Here is a 20,219-nt window from a genome sequence, read left to right as displayed (position 1 = left end):
AAAAAAAAAGTTCACTGTGATCATGTAGGGTGTTGCGACGATAACTGGAACACTTTAAAAATTTTTCCTGAGCGATCCGCCGCTCTGTTCGCGCTCAAACTTCACACAAAGGTCGCATTTTGTGGTCTATTTTGTTTGACACCGGGAACAACAACGGTACTTACCTGTTTATTCTGAAAATAAATAAAAACGATTTTCGCCTATGGGAAAATGGCCGCTGATTTGGACGTGCGAGCCAGCGCAAGTTGATGTTGGAACGACGGAACCACCTGCAGAGTGAAACGAATGTTTGGGATTCCCGTACGGAGCCAAATGGTGCAGCAGACGATCAGAAAATGCACCTAGAAATGAGCTAACAGACGATCAGAAAACCCGGTTTTCTGGCTCGCACGTCCAAATCGCCGCCATTTTCCCATAGGTGAAAATCGTTTTTGTTTATTTTCAGAATAAACAGGTAACTACCGTTGTTGTTCCCGGTGTCAAACAAAATAGACCACAAAATGCGACCTTTGTGTGAAGTTTGAGCGCGAACAGAGCGGCGGATCGCTCAGGAAAAATTTTTAAAGTGTTCCAGTTATCGTCGCAACACACTGTATATGCCGCCTGCCTGGTAGTCGCGCGGTGTACCTTTTCGTTGTAGGAATTCGCAAGCATCTCGTTACGTGATTCTGGAAATTTTTACTGAACATCCAAAATACACCCAATTTCGGACGTCGGACTGGACCACGGAGCAAGAATATATTTTTGCTCCGTGGACTAGACATACGGAAGTGTTAAAACCGGACGTCCCACAGGCGTACATTCATGGTACGTTTCCGCTAGAGCCGGAATTGACATACGGCTATCGCCGCTAGCTCCGCCGGAGCTCATGATTACACAACCGTTCGCGATAGTGAACGGTTGTATCCTCCTGTTCTGTGGTGACAGTGTACCAATATACGTTGCAATTCCCTGGGTCGGCCTGGTTGAGCAGCAGCTTCAATTAAGAATTTCCTTCCCCCCATGTCCTACAGATCTAGACGAGTGTGACAGATTTGCGTCGACGAGCTGCTTCACTTCTCCCGCCCAGCACACCCCTCCTTCCCGCCCCCCCCCCCCCCCCCCCCCCCCTCCCACCAGTCCGTCCCGGCCACCACCAACACCTAGGTGGTCTTTCTACCACCCGTGCACTCCCTCCGCCACAAGGATTTATTACACACCCCCCGCAACACCCCCCGTCCAGAAGGACTTCGACACCCCCCAAAGATTCCAAAGATTCCCAAAGATGCCCCAAAAAGATTCCGCAACCACGAGCTACTTTTCAAATCGGTTAGAAACGCCTTGAAATTCTGGTAAAGTCGTGTATAATAATTTCTATTATGAACTGTTTGTCGCATTTGACGGGTGAGGAGGAAGAGCCAGCCTTTATTGAGCAACACAAAGCGTACAGTTTTCGCGCCAACTGCTATCTCCGTGTGGGAAGCGCCGCCAGCGCCGCGCGTCGAAGGTTTACTACACACCTACGGTCCTACGGGCTAGGAGTGCATGACCTACTGCCGCCGGAGTTTAGGGAGTGTTGCGCGCGGACGTTGGTTCGCTTGTCTGTCTCTGGCGTTATTTGACGTGGAAGCTACGCCCACGACAACAATTTCGTTGTCTCTCAGGGATATTTCGAGGCGAAGTGACACCCGCGAAAACCACCGAAGACCTTGGGAATCACCGGCGTGTAAAAAGGAGCCATGCCTGTAACAGTCACACAACAGACGACTACCGTTTCTTCGTCCGGGGGAAACGAGCGGTTGTCGTTGTGCGCCTTCAACTTTGCCTACCTGAAAACACCCGATGGCTGGATCAAAATAGCGCAAGTGGTAAGTGGAGACATCGTGCTTCGATCGAGGGCAACGTGCAACGTTTTCTTCACTCGTGGTGTAGAGCCCGCGCTTCCGGGAACACTGTGCGGGCGGAACGCACGGACGCGTAAAGTGTACGAGCCTTTTGAGAGGCATCCCTGCCTAAATTGTAGATTATTACGCCGTTTGTGGCCATTGTCAGGTCTGGAGATCGCGGGTTCGATTCCCGGCCGTGGCGGCCGCTTTTCTGATGGAGGCGAAAAGCAAAAACGCCCGTGTGTGCGAGATTTCGGCGCACGTTAAAGATCCGTGGTCAAAATTAATCCCTCCACTACGGCGCGCCTCATCGCCTGCGTTGCGTCGGCGCGTTAAACCCTACAATAAAATCATTGTCAGGTCTGATTTCATTCTGTGTACGTGTTTTCTAGCGCTGCTTTCTCGCATGAGCTGTTGGTACACCGCTCTTGATCGATAGTGATTTCGACACTGGTACAGGAGCTGCTCAAAAAAAATTCATTCGTGACTTCTGGATGAACATACAGGTGTGCTGCCGATGAAAAAGAAGTGATCTAGTACCCGTGTGCTGATGAGGGCTTGGGTCTGTTGGCAGTTTGGGTTGAAAACCCAGGGGGCATATCATAGAGAAAGAAATACTGGTGTAAAGACTCCGTATTCCCACAATCGTATATACCGAACGTTTCGAAAGTGTGACGAGGAAGAAAGGAAGAAGTATGGGGTGCACTATACCTTCAAATGAATTTTCTCACACGGCTTCATATATACCTGCACCACCCCCTCCCGAGATCGTGCCGTTACGTCCAAAAGTGGGCGGGGTCTGCTACTCCGTGCGCAAATTTCGTAGCAACTCGAAACAGCTGGTCACGTCAGCTTTGAAGCAACACAGGACGTAGGGTGTGAGGCGCAGCGAGACAAAAAAAAAAATCTCGGCGCGTTTGTTTGCGAAGCCTTTAATTTCCTTCCCTGGGTATTTAGCATTGTAAACAGGGCCTTTGCGACGCTTTCGTATCCTTTGCCTGCGCAACGTAAATACGCGCAGTCACTTTTAACACACACGCACGCGCGTAGAGAGAGGTTAATTGAGCGTTTATAGGCCCGTCTTGTGCTGAAGAAATTGAAAGGAGAGAGCTAGCGATGGTCTGAACTTCAAAATGCTACATGACAGTAAAGTACAATGTGCTCTAAAATACCATGATCAGGCGATTCATAAACCCACTCTTAAAGAAATTCTACTGCCAGCCTTGGGCTGTATACCGAGCCTGTTGTGATAGGCAGCTCAGTTCTATAGTAAACGTCATATTACCATTGTATTTGGTGCTAGACACAATGCACATATCAGTAGCTTTATTCCTGCTCCCAAACTGACAACGACCTAATCAACCATTAGTTGGAAGATTATATGGCATCCGGGCTGAAAAACACGGAACCCATGAAGGCCAGTGTTGAAATACATAAGGTGTATTTCAACGCTTATTTTTGCGACCACGAATTTTTTCGTAATGGTGTTGCATTCAGTGCTGCATTGCGTAAGCTATGGGGCAACAAAGACTGGAAATAATGAGCTTTATGCATAGTATGCTTGCGACATCACCCGTACCATTGCAGAGTCCCCATTACTGCTTTTTTTTTTTGCAGAGGATATGTCGTAGGAAGCTAATCAGATAAGGCAGCACATGTAATCACTTTCACCACGCCTTGGGGGCTGCAAAAGGGTGGCCGATGTGGCATCCATGCTCATTATCTATCCACACGGGGTGACTCAAACCCAGTACAAAAATATCTGGGGGGGCAGTTTGCCGTATTGTTCCTGCAGGTGTAGCTTGTGCTTTGCGTGTGTTAATTGTTTAGAAACATGTGGCCTCCAAAATTAAGGAGCACCTGTGCAGCATAACCACCGCAAATATTGGTAATAATCGACTGGCTTTACAGTGAAAGAAATTTGGGGATTCCAGAGACACGGTGGCCACGAACGCTTTTGTCTACATCTGTGCAATTTTCTGTACACTTGATAGGTTGCACCGAACATCTCAGGTGGGGTAGGGCGAGGGCAGTCTCTACTGGTACCCTCCTCTTCCCTTCCTCTCCACACTCCTGCATCTGCCAACATATTGCCACAATGCAACCATAGTGGCTCCACTTGTAATGGATATTTGCTTATGTCGGTCATGGTAAGCTATAATCGAGTCCACCCATTGTGAATGCTGGCAGTGGGACCAATCCAGTACACCCACCGGGGCAAGAATAGTCGCGCTATTACGAGCTTTAGCTGTACCAAACAAATATTCATCCATCACATTCATTATTAGTGGCCTTGACTGTACTGTGAGACTGCAAAGAGGAGCAAAAAAAAAAAAACAGTCCTTTTACAAGTATAAATAGGAATGCTAAAGTCTGTTGTCAACACAAGATTGTTACAAGTATTGCGATGGAATCTGTGGTGTTAGAGGGGAGATGGTGGCCACCAGAGTAAAAAAAAAAATCAATTCTATTTACTATTTTTTATAATTATATATATAATAAGATTATAAAGAAAAGACTTTCAAAGTGTTGCAGCCCCATTAGGAATATCTATTGAGCTGTCACACACCAGTCATCTAAATTACCATTTTTACTGACATTCCTAAACTTTTTTTCTTGTTTTATCACAACAGCATTTTCAGCCACCTTGCACATTTTCTGTGCGATTATCTTGGAACCAAGGACAGCTAGAGTTACAATTTGCTTGAAGAATGAAGCTCAGTGTAGAAGGCAAGCAACCCTGCGAGCATATTTTTGTTGTTTTAGCGAAAAAATCTTATTTTCTTTTATTTTTATTGCTCAAAACCACACTACGGACACTGAATTGGTTGTAAAGTCAGTAATAATGGTGTGATTTAAAATCTTTTCTCAACATTGCATTTCCTATACATTGTAGTGCCTACATATACAGTAATATTAATTTTCTGATTACCATTCTGTTCTTCTATGGTTGGAAGACAATTACAAGAACATTCTTTTATTACCCTGAGGTCTAATTGAGCTACCAAAATTGGTATCATATTTGAAATTGGTAGAGAAAGCCGAGAAATGCTGCGAAATTTCATTAAATTCTATCAAGAAACAAAAAAAAAACAGTCTTGAAGATGCGTGTCCCCCTTAAATCGAAGTTGCATTTTGTCATAATTCATGGCCCTGAAAGAGTTAATTGGCCCGACAGCATTAGTGCACGAGCTAAAAACCTGTGGCAGCCACTCCGCGTACCTACTCCATAAACAGTAATTGTGTACAAATATTTTTGCGGTGACTTATTAACGCGATAGCGTTATTAGGCTCATTTCTCAGTTTCGCTGTGGCTGCTAGCCGTCCACTATCAACCATGGTCATCGAGCGTCCACGGAAATACGTCATTGTTGCCACCCAGAAGCAACGACTGAGGCAGCGAAATGCGAGGGCTTGCCTGAATCTTGAATATGGTGTAGCAGGAACTGAAGTGTGGAAAGGAGGACAATGATGAAATGGCAGATACGAAAGAAAGGACACGCATTTTCCGAAGACGCGGCGCTGGGGCAGGGAAATTCGTTTTATGCCCTGTCGGTGGTGGCATGTTCGGGAGACACGGCTGCCAGCCGTGCCCGCAACTGATGCCATCCATCACACCAAAGAACCTCTAAATTTAAATATTCGGTAATCCACGTACCGAAGCCACACTTGGGCTATGAGGCGCGCCGTAGTGGAGAACCCCGGATTAATTTTGCCAACCTGGGGATTTCTAACATGCGCCAAAATCTAGACACATGGGCATTTTTTTTTTCGTCAGGAAAACGGTTGCCGCTGCCGGGAATCAAACCCGCATCCTTGGGCCCAACATAGCAACGCCTTATTCACTGAGCCACCGTGGCATGTTTTCCACCGGAATTGATGCGGGCATCAACATTGGGTCACCTAACTAAAACAGTGGACAAAGGATTACGCCAATCTCTCATAAATCAAGGAAGGAATTATTATGAGCAGAAACAAACTAAAATAAAACTACGCATACAGCATCTAATTACATGAATTTTCAAACAATGTTTCGATATTCCTGCGGTTCTGTCTTCGCCGCAAAGTACGTCTGGCAATTGATGGATGGCACCGAGTGACCAAGTTTCTAATCACCCTGAAAGTAGGTACAGATGTCCTCTCAGAGAACAGTGACTTAAGAATGCTCGGCGTGGCTCTAGAGTCAAGTGGAATAGCAGATTCTCAATTTCCAAAAAAGAGAAAAACATTAACCAATAACCCACAATATACAACTTCTAATCAAGAAAAGAGCAAGAATTAGAGAAGAAACAATAAGACTCGTGCAGCCACCAATCATGAGCCAGATACAGCAGAGACTCCTTTCACTTAAATTTTGGGCCGAATTTACGCAACTATAAATCCAAAAATGACAAATCTTGCACATTAACGCTAAAAGTCAGTGTTCCATAGTTATAAGATCATAACACCGAGCAACAAAATACCCCATATAAAATGCACTCATTTTTCTTTTCCGGGGAGTGCAGTAGACTCATCGTTACAGCATTTAACTTGTAAGCTAAGCTGAAATTGAAGGCGTGTTAGATTTATGAAGCTCCATTTAGCTTCAGGTAGTTTGAAACTGCAGAAGTAGGGTTGCTGTATGCATGTACAGTAGATCTAGTATTATTTAGGTTTAAGCTTGCACATCTTAGCACTATGAATGGTACGACAGCTTTTTTTTTCTTTTTTTCAGGTGGTGCTTGTTTTGTTCATGATAGCTGAAGCAAGCTGTTCATAAACCCTTCACCCTATTCAAGTAACTGTACAGTAAACCTGCTGTGCTGCCCATGCTGTTTTGGTCACCATAGCAACAAAGACCAGAATAAAAACATTTACTAGCTAGCTGCCTCAGGGGCTAGCTTCACATGTGTACAGAGATTGTGTGACAAGAGCAGTGCAGTCCCATTGAGTGGCCTTGTTTATGCAGGTGGTGGGCCTGATCGTGATGTCGCTGCTGATTAGGACGTACCAGGTGTCCTGGGTGGTGTTCCTCATGATGACGGCATTTGCCTTTGCCGTCGTCAGCTTCATCATTCTCCTCTCGGCCATGGGGTCTTACTCAGGGTCGCTCCTCATTGGCACTCTCTTCGTAAGTACCTGAGGAGACGCTGCTTACCACAGCTGCTGCAGAGTTTTAAATCAATTTATGTTGGCTTTCACCCCATTTCGCCCTGTACGCCTAAGCCTTCCTCAGTATTACTCATGCTAAAAACCAGGGTCTTGTTGACGTTATAGCGGTATGTTAGGGGGCTTGATGTATCGTTAAAAACTATTACGAAGCAGGGGTGCCATGTGGGCGTGTTTTGTTCTGCAGTTTTCTAGAGTGACGTGTCGTTTGCTCATTCACTGGGTGCGTCCATGCCCCTTGTTTGCAGTATTTGAACTACCACATCGTGGGCTTCATCTTCTACCTTTCGGGTGGCTTGACGTGCGTCGTTAATGCCTCACAGTACACGAACTTGGGCAGCGTCATAGCAGCTGGGGTGAGTAATCCCTGCATGCTCTCACTGCGTCATTAGAAACTAAAATGTATGAGAATTTAAGGTGCTTACAACTCTTTGCGATGGCACGTTAACTCATGAACCTATGCCCAAGTTGTGCAAAAAAAGCATGACACTTCCTGCACGCTGACACACACTCAAACATGCGCCTCTTGAGACTCACGGAATGCGAAAATTGTGTAAGTTTACATGTGAGTTGTAAACATTTTGGAATGGAAAGAAATGTAATGCTTTGAGATAATTATGTACTGCAGGCTGCAAATGTGAACAAGGACACAGAGTAGCTGGCAAAATTTATTACTGCACTGACGAGTGGCGATGTGTAGTTTTTGGTTATGTAGGTGGTGCATTGAGGAATGAAGAATGTTTACGTAAGCATTGGGCTCTCAGATAGTAGACCAATAAATGTTGGTGGCTACTGCCTATGTCCTGAAACTTGGGTGACCAGCGGTGAACCTCACTATTATCTTAACAATACAGCACAACAGAAACAAAGACTTAAGCTGAGGCACACAGGACGACCGCTGACTTCCAACTGAACTTTTATTACAGAAACAAGCCATATTTATAAACACACATGCACACACCTACGATTAAACATTTGACCCGATAAGCAATCTATATTAACTGTGCCGAAAACATGAGATGCAAAACTAACCCCAAAATGATTACCACACCCCTTGCACTAAGCACGTGTGTGAACATTGAGATGGCTAGCTATGTTGCTTCGTTTTGCACGTGTAGATAATCAAGTTCCTTTGTGGACAGGCTATGGAAGGAGCGCTGACACAATCTTCACCTAGCCTTGCGATTTCCGCGGCCTCCACAATTTCCCTTGTCATCTGGTCACAATGACGCTGAATGACTTGGCATTCGTCATATTTCGGAGTGAATTTTCCAGTGGTGCCCTTGCAGTCTTGGCAGTGTGTGCCTAAGTGCCCTCTCACACTTTTGTGGACATTGTTTTTGTGTTCTCTGAGCCTTGTGTTCAGACACCTGCCCGTCTGGCCCACGCAATTTTTGCCGCATGACAACGGAATCTCATAAACTACCGACGTTGTGCATGCGACAAACTTCGTTTTGTGCTCGATGGAAAGCGGCATTCCCTATTTTCTTTAGCCTATGGGCTACATCATGCATGTAAGGAATCACCGCTACCTTCCTCTTTGTTTTTTCTGGTTAAAGTTGATGCTTGGGCGAGTTGGTGTTCCATAATCTTGAATTCACAGCTCTCCCTATCGTCCTTGTTTCTTGTTTGCACTGCGAATTCAAGATTGTTTTTTCTGGAATGGCCGTGGCCTCGCCCTCGCTCCGCAGCAGTTTTGTTTGAGCACCCTTAAAATTTGCTCCGCCATAGACATCATCGCGTGAACTGGATAAACAGAGCTGTGCAGGTGTGCTCCTTGTAATTGGATGCTATCTTGCATGCTGTGGGGGCATGATCTTTTTAGGGCATTATGCATTCTGTGGGCGTTCTGTGCGTGACACATTAAGCAGGCACATCTTTACAATTGCCCTTTTCACCAGCTTTGAGTGACCAGGTGAAAATGGAAGCAGTGGCTTATTACTGCATGGCTCATACTGCCAGCAAGTGTGGTTCTCCGAAAAGTCCGCAAAGTCCGCAAAGTCCCTGTCCACAAAGGAACTTGATTGTCTACTTGTGCGAAACGAAGCAACATAGCTAGCCATCTCAATGTACACACACGTGCTTAGTGTGAGGGGGTGGTAATCATTTTGGGGGTTCGTTTTGCATCTCATGTTTTCGGCACAGTTGATATAGATAACTTATTGGGTTGAATGTTTTATTGTAGGTGTGCGCATGTGTGTTTATAAATATGGCTTGTTTCTGTAATACCACTGTCACACGGGAACTTTCAATCGCGATTGAGTCGGTTCGGATCGAGCTCAATCCGGATTGGGCGCTGCTACACGGCAGTTTCAATTGCGATTGAGCCCGATCCCGCTCGAACTCAATCCTGGTTTTTCAAGCACGATTGAGAGTTCCAAACGCAATCGGACGAAAGCGGTGATACTCTCGTCCCCGCTGAGTAATGGCACAGAAGAGGACAACTTCAACTAACGCCACAATTTGTATCAAATAACTTTACCCAAATAAGCGTGCAGTAACGTTTATATAGTTCCGTATAACTGCAACCACGCAAAGTTACCAGACGCTGGCCGTGAAGTGCATTTTTAGCACCGTCTGGCGTACGTGAGTGCAACCGGTGCAACTTCTCGATCGGGATCGAAACGTGCCATGTAGCAGCAGCGGTAAGTTGAGTGCGCTCGAAAAGTCAATCGCGCTTCGCTTCAATCCGGATTGAAAGTACCCGGGTATAATAAAAGCTCAGTTCAAAAGTCAGTGCTTGTCTTGTGTGCCTCAGCTGAAGACTTTGTTTCTGTTGTGCTGTATTGGAATCACCAACTCGCCCAATACTACACTCTGGTCACTATTATGTTCTGTTATACCGGGCATACTGCTTTCGGGCAGCCCTGAGGCTGTTCTATGTTGCAGGTTAAATACCTGCATCATGATTAAGGCATAAAAATATTAAAATTTCTAGTTCATGCTGGTATTTTGTTTAAATCACCAGTATTTTTTGACAAAATGTAGAGTGCAGGATAAAGAGATTAATGGTGATCTAATTGTTGTGCCAAAGGTGCCTGGGCTCTGTGATCACCATGTAGAGCACCGAGTAGAGCATCTCTGGGTTCACTTCAAAGGGAAAGTTTCTTGTATTAAACACATCACAAGTACAGCGTGATTTTTTCTTTCTTTCTTTTTTCTTTTCTTTCTCTTCCTTTTTTTTTAGAACAGTCGTCACTAAGTTTATTACACACCTCCTAGCCTTTCTTGCTCATTATATCAATGCAACTTCATTGAAAGCCAGTCATATTGCTATTTCACTTTATTTCTTCAAGTTTTGTTCTTTGAACCACAAAAAAACCAGTTCGGTAGTGTTAAGTTTATGGTTACAGCTCAACATAGACCCCCATATCCATGCAAATTTGCATGGATATGGGAGTTCTTCTGTACTAGGCTCGTACTAGCCTAGTACGGCAAGCCAGTACAGCTGCCTTGAAAGCTGCATAGCTCTCCTTTGCCACATATGGCTGGGTGCTACATATTTTCAGAATCTGAATGTTGGAGGCCAGGAGGCCTACCTTGTATATTTGACTGACTGGACACTCCGTGCAGCCTCGTCATGGGAGGGCTGAGCTGCTGTCCTGGCAGTAAAACTGCTAGTGCATTCAGGCACAGCTGGGCCCGTTTCGAACCAGCTAGTTAATGCAGGTTAAAGTAATTGTGCTTTAAGTTTGCTACCTACACTCCTGTTTCAGCCATAGGGAGCTTGGACCTGAATTCTACATTTGTCCGAGTGCCTTTCTGTTGTGCATTGTATTTACGAGAGAGTGCAATATATTCTTGAAATGTCTGTGCAGCTTGCACACTGACACGTATGATGTTTTTGGAATAAGTTTGTATGTAAGGTGTTAAATTCCGGAAAGGGCATGCACCGCACTTACAGTCAATTGGGGCAGCGAAAGACAATGTGTGTAGCGCTTTGCTAGCGAGGGGTTCATGGGTCAGTGGTGAGAAAGAAAAAGTAGTTACTACGAGGCGTTTGGAACGATAGCGCGCTGTGTCGTGTCTTCTCTGCATTCAATATTATGGTGCCATAAAACCCGGGAGAAGACCTGCATGTTGTGCGACCGACGGACAAGCTCTGCCGTCAGCTAGGCACTTTTCGGGGAGCCGTTGCGAGGCTGCTGAAGGCAGCAACAGAGCTATATCAAACAAACTACATCACCGTCCTCACATGACCTGCAAGAGGCCATCGACCAGCTCGCAAGTAAGGACGCCTCCCTTAAGGAGCTTGATGGCAAGATTAGAGGGACACCTGAAGGCGACGAATTCGAGCAGTATTTTACCAGCGCCTTGGAGTACCAACCAGGAAAGCATATGCCGTGCCCTCAGTTGGCTGCGCTCGGCTTTGAATGACCTGCGGGCGCCCGGTGTGAGAGTTCCGTGGCACTCCTGGGGAATGAGTACCGTATCTGCTCAACAACAGAGAGCTGTGCTGGAAGTCGTTTGCCCTGAAGCCCTTCCGAACCAGCCCTCGCACGTCGGCTCGCATGCATTGACATCGCGAGTTGTCCTGCCAACGCTGCAGGTTCACACTTTTTCTGGAGAGCAACGTGAATGACAGGGATTTTTGGAACATTTTGAGGCGACAGTTTACAATAACTCGGACCTTCCCAACATCAAGAAATTTAAGTATTTAAAGGAGCCATGAAAACAAAATACAACTTTGTTTTATTCGAAAGATTTCGTGTTTTATAGTGGCCCCAATGCTTGCGCGGCAGCAAATGATGCCGTATTCACTGAGAAATTAATCAATTTAGGTTACAATTTCGATTCTGCCGCCAAATCGTGTGTTTTGGTGACGTCTACAATGAAGCCATAACGGCGCGTATACAAACGAACTTCCACTGCGCCATTCGGCTCTGCAGCCTTGCCAGCCGTCAAACCTCCCAGATGGCGCTAGCATACTCAGCACTCTGCCGTTTCTTTGTTTTTTACCGTATTTACACCTGGCTTGTTTTTGTTACGGTAGAAAGTAATCGCTTCATGAAACATGGGGTATGCTTGCCAAACAGGGTCACGTAAGGCAACGTCGCTTACGGCAATCGGCCAGCATCTTATAAGATAACTCCAAAGCGTCGGACTGCTGTGCAGCTAAAACAACCATAGTTGCGCCCAGTACCAACAGCAGTGCGCATCGGTACTTCTATGTTTACGTGTATTTTCGTAACTTTTGTGGTTTACCGCATCATTCTTACTGCTGTAAAATGGATATGCATTACATTTAGGTGCAAATAGCTCGTTCGGCAAGCTTATAAGCTCTGCCTAATTGATGTTTGCTCTTGCCACCCTCCGCCAATTACAGAGCAGGCTGGTATGACATCATAGGTTCTGTTGCGGGAAATGAGCGAGTGGGTCGTATGGCCATTCCCTTTTTTCCTAATTACGTAGCTTATTTGAGCGAAGTTTACGTTAAAAGTGGTGTCAGTATGATTATAAGGAGGAAATCCTTTGAATGAACCAAACTTGTGTTTTGTTTTCGTGACTCCTTTAAGGTCCTAATTGACCGGGGATGCAAATTGTGCCGTTGAATGAATTCGCCTCAACGAAAGCAGTTACCATCAGGCAATGAAGATACTCGCTGACCGGTTTGGACATATGGAGCTGCTCGTAGACAACCGCATCGACAATCTGCTTGCCATCACTCCAATTGAATCATCATTGCAAGTGTCACACCTCTGAGACTTGTACAAGCAGATTCAATTCAGGACTGGCTGCCTCCAAAGCCTAGGCGTTCCTTCGGACTGCGCGGTGATTCTGCATCACGTACCCATGCGCTCACTGCCAGAAAACCTGGCAGTTCTATACTATCAGCGCATGAAGGAGACTGCAAACGACAACCCTGAGCCAACGCCTCAAGAAGAGCAGGTCAAGGCCATCGTGGCATTCTTGAGGGTTCAGGTGGTGAACAAGGAGGAGAGTTGAGCCTTTCGATGGAGAGGCGTCGCGTCTCATTGGAGAAGTGGCATCGTCTTGATGTGCCCAGAAACAAAAACTTTCGTGCTTCAGAACAGCGTCTACAAGATTCGTTTGTTCAAGCTGTGCTGCAGCGCAGAAGCATCCGAGACGTGTCAGTAGTGCTGCATCATCGGGTAACACTACAAGTAGCCCGAAAGCTCCAACAGCAGCTTCTGGAGGAACCGCGGGACTCGCAGCACAAGCGTCGTCCGCAGGTGAACTTGCTGGATGACCGACACAAGAGCCTGCTATGCCCAACCTTGATCTATACGCTGCACCAGACGAAGTAGCTCAAATATACAGCAATTTCAATGCGTAGTGCAGAGCTCTTGCCGATTAGAGCCAGGCATGAAGACTGCGGGCGCGGGAAGATGTTAAAACCCAGAAAGTTCATGCATTGCACTTCCATTCAATTCGGGACAGCGAAAGAAAGAGAAAGAGGATGTGGGCAGTGCATTGCTAGCGCGGGGTTCATGGGTTAGGGGTTAAAAAGAAAAGGTAGTCGCTAAGAGACATTTGTAATGATAGTGCGCTGTGTTGTGTCTTCTCTGCTTTCAATACGAGGTGTAGTGATGTAATAGCAGTTTGTCCGACAGATGTGAAGTCAATCTATACCTCACAACATTGCACCCTACGCCTTTGTATTTGTAGTGTAATAACGAGTCACTGCCTGTGCACTTATTCTTTGTTTTCCCTCATTTCCCCTGTCTCAGGTACTCGGCCTGCTTGCATCCGCCCTGTACGCAGTTGATGTGGCCTTGACAGTCCGGGCTCGTGTTTAGGTCTGCAATGTCAGCTGGATCTGCTGTGTCTCAAGGCCATTGCCATGCTTTGCTGTATGTGAGCCTTTGCTCTCGTGCATTGCGTTGCCCAATCTTAACCCTTTAAGGGCTCATTAAACGGAAAAATTATGTTCCAAAATGGCCAATTTTTTTAATGATGTGATATACTTCAGTAACGTGTTCGAAACATAAAAAAATATTATCGAAAATATTTTACGGCATATAATAAAGTTTTCTTGGTCATTCTTTACTCCATATAACACACTACACCTGGGGCATATAAGGTGTATTCACAAATAAATTCCTGCAAGTCTAGAAAGTAAAGGTTGGGTTTCAATTGCCGTGCAGATAATGCACTAGTCTATTCCTCAATAGTTCACCTGATGCTAGGTGAGGCTACCATTCGTGTGGTAGCGTTCAGAGCGCGGCACTGCGCAGACAGCCTCCTCGGGGTCTATCCGGTACCATTCAGGGGAGCTGGCCATCGTATATCGTTGCGGCTGTTTTCCCCTTCCGAGTCGCTGTCCATAAAAATGTCATCACTATCCTTTTTACTTGAAGAATCAAACACACCGCCGACATCCTGGTCACTTTCGCTTTCATTATCTGAAGGAGACAGATTTCTCAAACCAGAACGCCGCACGGATAAGGCCATGTTTGTAATACGTGCGGAAAACAAGCCACCCATTCTGCCATCTAGTGTGAAAACTCTCATTGAATACATGCGCCAATTGCAGAACCTGTGCTGCCATCTATGTCGTAAAGAGAAAAGCATCGTTTGACGAGCTGGGCTCGTCAAAAGCCGCTTATAGCATTGCAAAAGACCCATGACGACCACAGCTCATCATAAGCAAAATTCTGGCAAATGCTCATGACGAGCTCAGGTGTCGTCATAAGCCCTTAAGGGGTTAAACGGTGCTGCCATTTTTTTAAAGCCATCATTGCAGTAAGCAAAGGTTAAGCACCTATATCTTTGTTGTGTTACCAGGCCAGTTACAACTGACAGCTTTTTGTGGTACTGTGAGCTGCTTTTGGCAGTGTAAAGTGTATCTCAGGAGGCAGATTTTGCCTTTGCATTCATATAAAACTAGCTGCGACAATTATAAGTTGAATATACCAGCTGCTGTAACCATAATTTTGACTTGAGGTTGTGGGAATTGCTGAGACCCATGATCCTGATTCGGTGTTTGCCATTGGGAAGAAAGCCAATCTCTGCTCATTTGGGCAGAAAGAGCTTTGGTGTGGGCGGCCTACAGGGCGGACCATAGATTCTCTAGGAGGAGCAACCCAGCTTGGCTGTGAATAAGGAATATTACGGGAGAAAGTGGCTGGGATAAACAAATAAGAGAGAGAGAGAGAGAACGACTTGTACGCATTTACAGTACACATTTCCAGTGAGAGGTGTCACTCAATCAGCAGCATTGCTTGTTGTAGACATGTTGATGCATCAGTTTGGATGGCGAGGAATTCTACATCAAGGTGTACTTCTGAGGCACTTTTTTCGCTGTCCTGCAAAAGATGGAGCGGGGTTAAAAAATGGATGTTGCTTTAACCGTTAACCATTAAACCATCAGGTTCGGATCTGATAGGTTATGTGCACTGTATTTTACTTTGATTTTTCACCATGCAAATATTTCGTTAAAATTTGGCATTTTAAAATCTGACATTCACAATTTTTTCAGTAGAGTGGATGCTTGGGCGTGTTGGTAATTCATACTGGAAATAGGGGTTCACAGCGCGGGAGACAAGGACGACGAAAAACACAAGACGAGCGCTGAACAAGCCACCCATCGTTTGAATCGTTTGAATCAGCGCTCGTCTTGTGTTTTTCGTCGTCCTTGTCTCCCGCGCTGTGAACCCCTATTTCCAGCACAATTTTTTGTTTTGTTTAAAAGAAAAGGTTGGTAGCCTAAGTAAAAATCGAAAAAATATCGCTGGTTGTATTTAATTCATTTGTTACATGCGCAAGCCAATCAGTTGACTTTGTCGCACTTAGTGGACAAAATTAAAAATTAGTTGCTTACAAGTGCTTTCAGAGACTAAAATAACAAAATTCTTTAATACAGTATTATCATACACCATACACAAGTTATCAAACGTGATGTATGTACATTACGTGAGTAGTCATTTTGTGTATTGCATAGGTTATTGGTAAAAAATTATTTTGGATAACCTGAACCTTCAATTTTTCCTTGTTACTCCTGCAAGTGACTCTCTCAGCTTGAGATATACCGCCTGTTAAATTCAGTAATTCCTCATTGTTTGCAACTATGGTTTTCCAAATATTCATGAGCTCGAAATTCAGCTCACAGCAGTCACTAAATCGTTTGAATTCATTTGTTTGTTGTTCGTGTTTATTCATTTCTCCTATTGTCGTCTCAGTTGTCTTTCTTCTGCTATCCTTTGTAGGGTATCGGCTGAGCCATGCCGTGCCGGTGGGCCTTGAGCATGTTGCTGTTGACTTTTTGCTTGGTGGGCATAAGACAACCACATAATTTCTGCCACATTTTTCCGCAATGCACAGCACGGCTACGTGCCTGTCTTAAGGTTTTTTTTTTTCCTCCATGCAGCCAGTTAGAGTGGGCTCAGGGGATATCATAGGGAGAAAATGTTTTTGTTAGGTCTAGACTGCTATGCTCCCGATACCATCCTGTCTTTTGGAATTGCTTCCTCTGACCTGCCGTTTTATGCTGGCTTTTTTTTTTTTTCCAGAGCCCCCAGTAAACCTTGCGGGTGCGTCCCACCGTCTCCAAAGCTGCCAGCGTAAATGCATCAAAAGCTCACTTTACTTCCTGACAAGCTTCTATATTGTAGGGCACGTGCAAGTTTAAGTTATTGGAAGTGAGCGTTACAAGTCAGTTAGCAACAAGGCTTGTGACCATCATGGACTGTCTTGTAATGTTTCTTCCTGCAACATGTCTGCATACCCCAGGAAGTGCGTAAAGTACTAATTTGCAACTGTCAAAATGTAACGAATGTCAATGTCAGAACAGTAAAAATGAAGTTGTAGCAGGCTTGATACAAGTTGTGAATGCCACTGACAATCAGCTGGTGAAAATACGACTCGAGTTGTACTGCAGTAGCAGCAAAAAAAAAAAAAAGGAAAGTTTAACAGAATTACAGCAGTCAAGATACAAAATGCTGTAATTGGGGTCACATCTGTTAAGGTAATTTATTATTTTTGTAATTGTGTTTGACCAACTGCTTCTTGAAAAATTGCCATTTATGAACGTAGCAACTATGTATCAGTATGTGTCAAAGATGCTCAGCGCAACAGTCTGTTTCTCCCTGTTAAGTTGCTGTGACGAATGCGTATTAATGACTAGGTGTAAAACTACTAAATTAGTACACTGTTGCTCCCTAGAGTTGTGGTGAACATTTTAAAGCTACTAACGAAGCTTGTACAACCCTTTACGAGCTGCATTCCAGTTTGAACACGCAGCTGGGCGCTTTTACGGTGACTGGAATTTCTGCATTGTGAAATTTGATGATTTTTCTGTCTTGAATAATATACGGTCAGCAATTAGTCCCAATTCAAGGTTGTTAGCTGTGCATTTAGAATGGCGTCTGAGAGGCCATTCATTGCACATCTGTAAGTCACTGATTATGCTCAATTCGAGAGTAGCCATCAAAGCATCTGAATATTTGGTGGAAATGTTTTCGTGCAGCGAACAATTTTTGACTGTGCTCTAGCCTTTTTTCATTATTTTGAAAGTTTGTGCAGATACTAGTGTGGGTGAATTTTTTGTGTAGTCTGAGTTATAGCCATGTGTTTATGCACACAGACAAAGTTTCAACTTGACCACACACAATAGCACCATATGTTTGTTCGTGTAGTGCATACACTCATCACAAGGAGATTTTTGTGTGGCACTGGGTTCACTCTTTTGGGGCACTAAATGCAAAGTGCTTTTTTTTTTTCGAAACTGATATCCTTTGGGGAAGTTGTGGCACATGCCTTATCTTCTAAAGAAAGGACAGTGTCTGGAGCCCTAAATTGGCCACACTTTCTTGCAGGCCAACTCATTTGAGCACCTCAATCACTCACTTCAGTTATTTATGTGGAGTGAGCAATTTCCTCTGCCTATTTATGCCTGCAACATTGTGACCAAAAGCACAATTGTACAAGTGTCAAATGTTGTAGAGATTAGTGGGTGCCGTTACTTGTATGTCGTAGAAGTAGTGCCTTTTACCTCAATACATGTTAAAGTCCTGTTGTTGGGAATTTCTGCATGGTGTTTTTGTGGTTTATTTTTCTCACAGTCTATTTGAAAACCTTGACTTTCTGGCACGAGACAGTCCAGTTATCTCCTTGGAGCAGATTTATGTGGTGTAGGTCGGCAGTTGCCACCTTCATTACGATTTCAAACATGACTGCAACTTCTGGTACAGACCATAATATGAAAGATCCCACTGTCCCCCGTAAATAGGAAGTACTCAAAAACTACAGTCGCTGAAACCGAATGTGGAGCAGATTCAATGATTTTATGCATTACAAACTTGTCCATATGCAGTGGGCACTGGAACTAGTGGCAGACACGTAGACAAACACAGTGCACATGGTGCCATTGAAAGTTCAGGAGTAGGGTGCACCTATTTTTCCACATTTGTATATCAGCCGCAGAAATGCTGGTCACCACAAGAAGAGACAATGAGGGAGCATTCCTTCGAGCAGCATACCCAGGAGACTGCTGTTGTTTCTTGGATTTTCACAATTGAGCTTACGAGAGCATGGATGGCCGTCTAGCCAAACCACGCTGTTTATGGGGTGGAGGACAAGGATGGTGCAGGATTGATGACTATTTCCGGCAGAGGGCTGTACGAGAAATTATTGCCGATAATGTAGGTTAGACTGCACCATGGGCCGGCCGCCTTATTGGTCCTGTCTGAACCTACCGCCGAGCTGGATGCAAGGTCCTACTTTCACGCACAAGGTGGTGTTGCCTGCAGACTTGCCTGCGGTTGCACAGTGTAGCTGGGTCTGTTCATTTCTAGTGCAGAGCGCTACTCCTAATGCTGGATGTCTTTTATTAACTTTTGGTTACAAAAACACACCGTAATTCAACCTTCAGTGGAGTATGAATTAATAATGCGAGTGTTCGGTTTTGGAGGCATGCCTCGTGTCAAGTGATAAATGTTTTCATATACTGGCTTGTCTTTACACTTGGCACTTGCACAGCAACTACCCAATTAGCAACCACCATGAGACGATTCTCACTGAAATGGCACAATTGCAGAGATGACTGACTCCAAAGCAGTGCGGCACGAACTCTATTTTTGTGTGCCTCCAATATAATGTGCCGTACGTTCGTGCAAGGATTGCATGGCAAACCTATTTTTCGAGCTGTGTAAAGTACTTAAATGTATCTAAAATAATAAACATCCTCGATATTTTGATGACCACCAGGCTTTGTGACCCACACATATACCCAAAGCAACCTTATTCACTTCCAGTCACTGCCGTGTTCACAGTGGCTTCCTTGCGGCTACCAATTTGCTGTGTCCAACATTTAGGAGCTAAGTACCATTTGTGCCCCCCCCCCCCCCCTTACCTTTCTCTAACTTTTTTTTTTTGGCTTAACAAAAGATTGCAGGGCATTCACGTTTTTTTTTTATTGAGGCTAATGACAGTAATTTAACTCAGTACTTTTGTTTTGTTGAAGATCTAAGGCGTTGTGTTCTTGTTGTTTCATGTTCAATTTGTTACATTTGTGATGTCAAAGACTAAACACACAAGATTGTACGTGTCTGAAGTGTAAAATAAACCCCTGAATGCTAAAAAGAGTGCTACTTTGGTTCTTTCAACTACAACATAGTTGTTCACTTGCAAGATACTTTTTAAGGCATAAAACAGACTGAAAACTGGGAGTGCAAAACTATGTACAGATGGAGCTAATGTGTTACGGTTCACGGTGACATAGCGCGAATGAAAGATTCTACTTGAAACAAGTTTGTGGTGATAACAATAAGCCTGTGGTAGTCGGCTCATAACATTCGTGCGATTACATGCGTTCTGATAGGCTAGAGGAGCAGATACATGTATTCAGATCACTATCTACTTGAAGAAAATTAATTGTTTGAAAACCACTGGAGCTTCAACTTCACTGCCTCGCAGCGCTGTCCACAAGCCACGTTCCCCATGTCATTTAGTTCGAATGGTGAGTACGTGGAACACAATCTTTTTCCAGGAATTCCAGCAAGTGTCTGGAACGGAGGAGTGATACACGGTGGCATCTCGTGTGCTGTCACGTTTCCGCATTTTTTAGCAAAGGGAAGTCTGTGCGCATGCAAGGTCCCAATTCATGCAGCAGTTCCTTCCAGTTTCACCAACATTTGTGAATGCTGAGATTGTTTATGATTGCGATGCACCCGGTATTCAGGTAGCTCCGACTTTCTACCTTTTATTCATATTGTTTTGGTTAAACAGCACAGTAATGGTTGTAAT

General features: G+C 44.7%; 1 protein-coding gene across 1 annotated transcript; it reads left to right on the top strand.

The window, feature by feature from the left end:
• The first annotated feature begins 1,414 nt into the window (after positions 1–1,414).
• LOC144147145 (uncharacterized) lies at positions 1,415–19,556 on the top strand. Its single transcript, XM_077679218.1, has 5 exons — positions 1,415–1,847; positions 6,814–6,975; positions 7,262–7,369; positions 13,706–13,828; positions 16,487–19,556. The coding sequence occupies exons 1-4, from the start codon at positions 1,719–1,721 to the stop codon at positions 13,772–13,774; spliced, it is 468 nt and encodes a 155-aa protein (XP_077535344.1). The 5' UTR covers positions 1,415–1,718; the 3' UTR covers positions 13,775–13,828; positions 16,487–19,556.
• Positions 19,557–20,219: the final 663 nt, after the last annotated feature.

This window comes from Haemaphysalis longicornis, unplaced genomic scaffold (assembly GCF_048455015.1).
Source record: "Haemaphysalis longicornis isolate Haplotype H1 unplaced genomic scaffold, Haemaphysalis longicornis Haplotype H1 scaffold_1, whole genome shotgun sequence".
Lineage (NCBI taxonomy): Eukaryota > Metazoa > Arthropoda > Arachnida > Ixodida > Ixodidae > Haemaphysalis > Haemaphysalis longicornis.
This window is presented reverse-complemented; position numbering and strand designations above follow the sequence as displayed.

Bases quoted from the DNA above. Each gene is read 5' to 3' on its own strand.
- LOC144147145 (XM_077679218.1), top strand. From the start codon at position 1,719: ATGCCTGTAACAGTCACACAACAGACGACTACCGTTTCTTCGTCCGGG. The intron at 6,976-7,261 runs GTAAGTACCTGA...CCTTGTTTGCAG, and splicing joins TCCTCATTGGCACTCTCTTC to TATTTGAACTACCACATCGT. The intron at 7,370-13,705 runs GTGAGTAATCCC...CCCCTGTCTCAG, and splicing joins GCAGCGTCATAGCAGCTGGG to GTACTCGGCCTGCTTGCATC.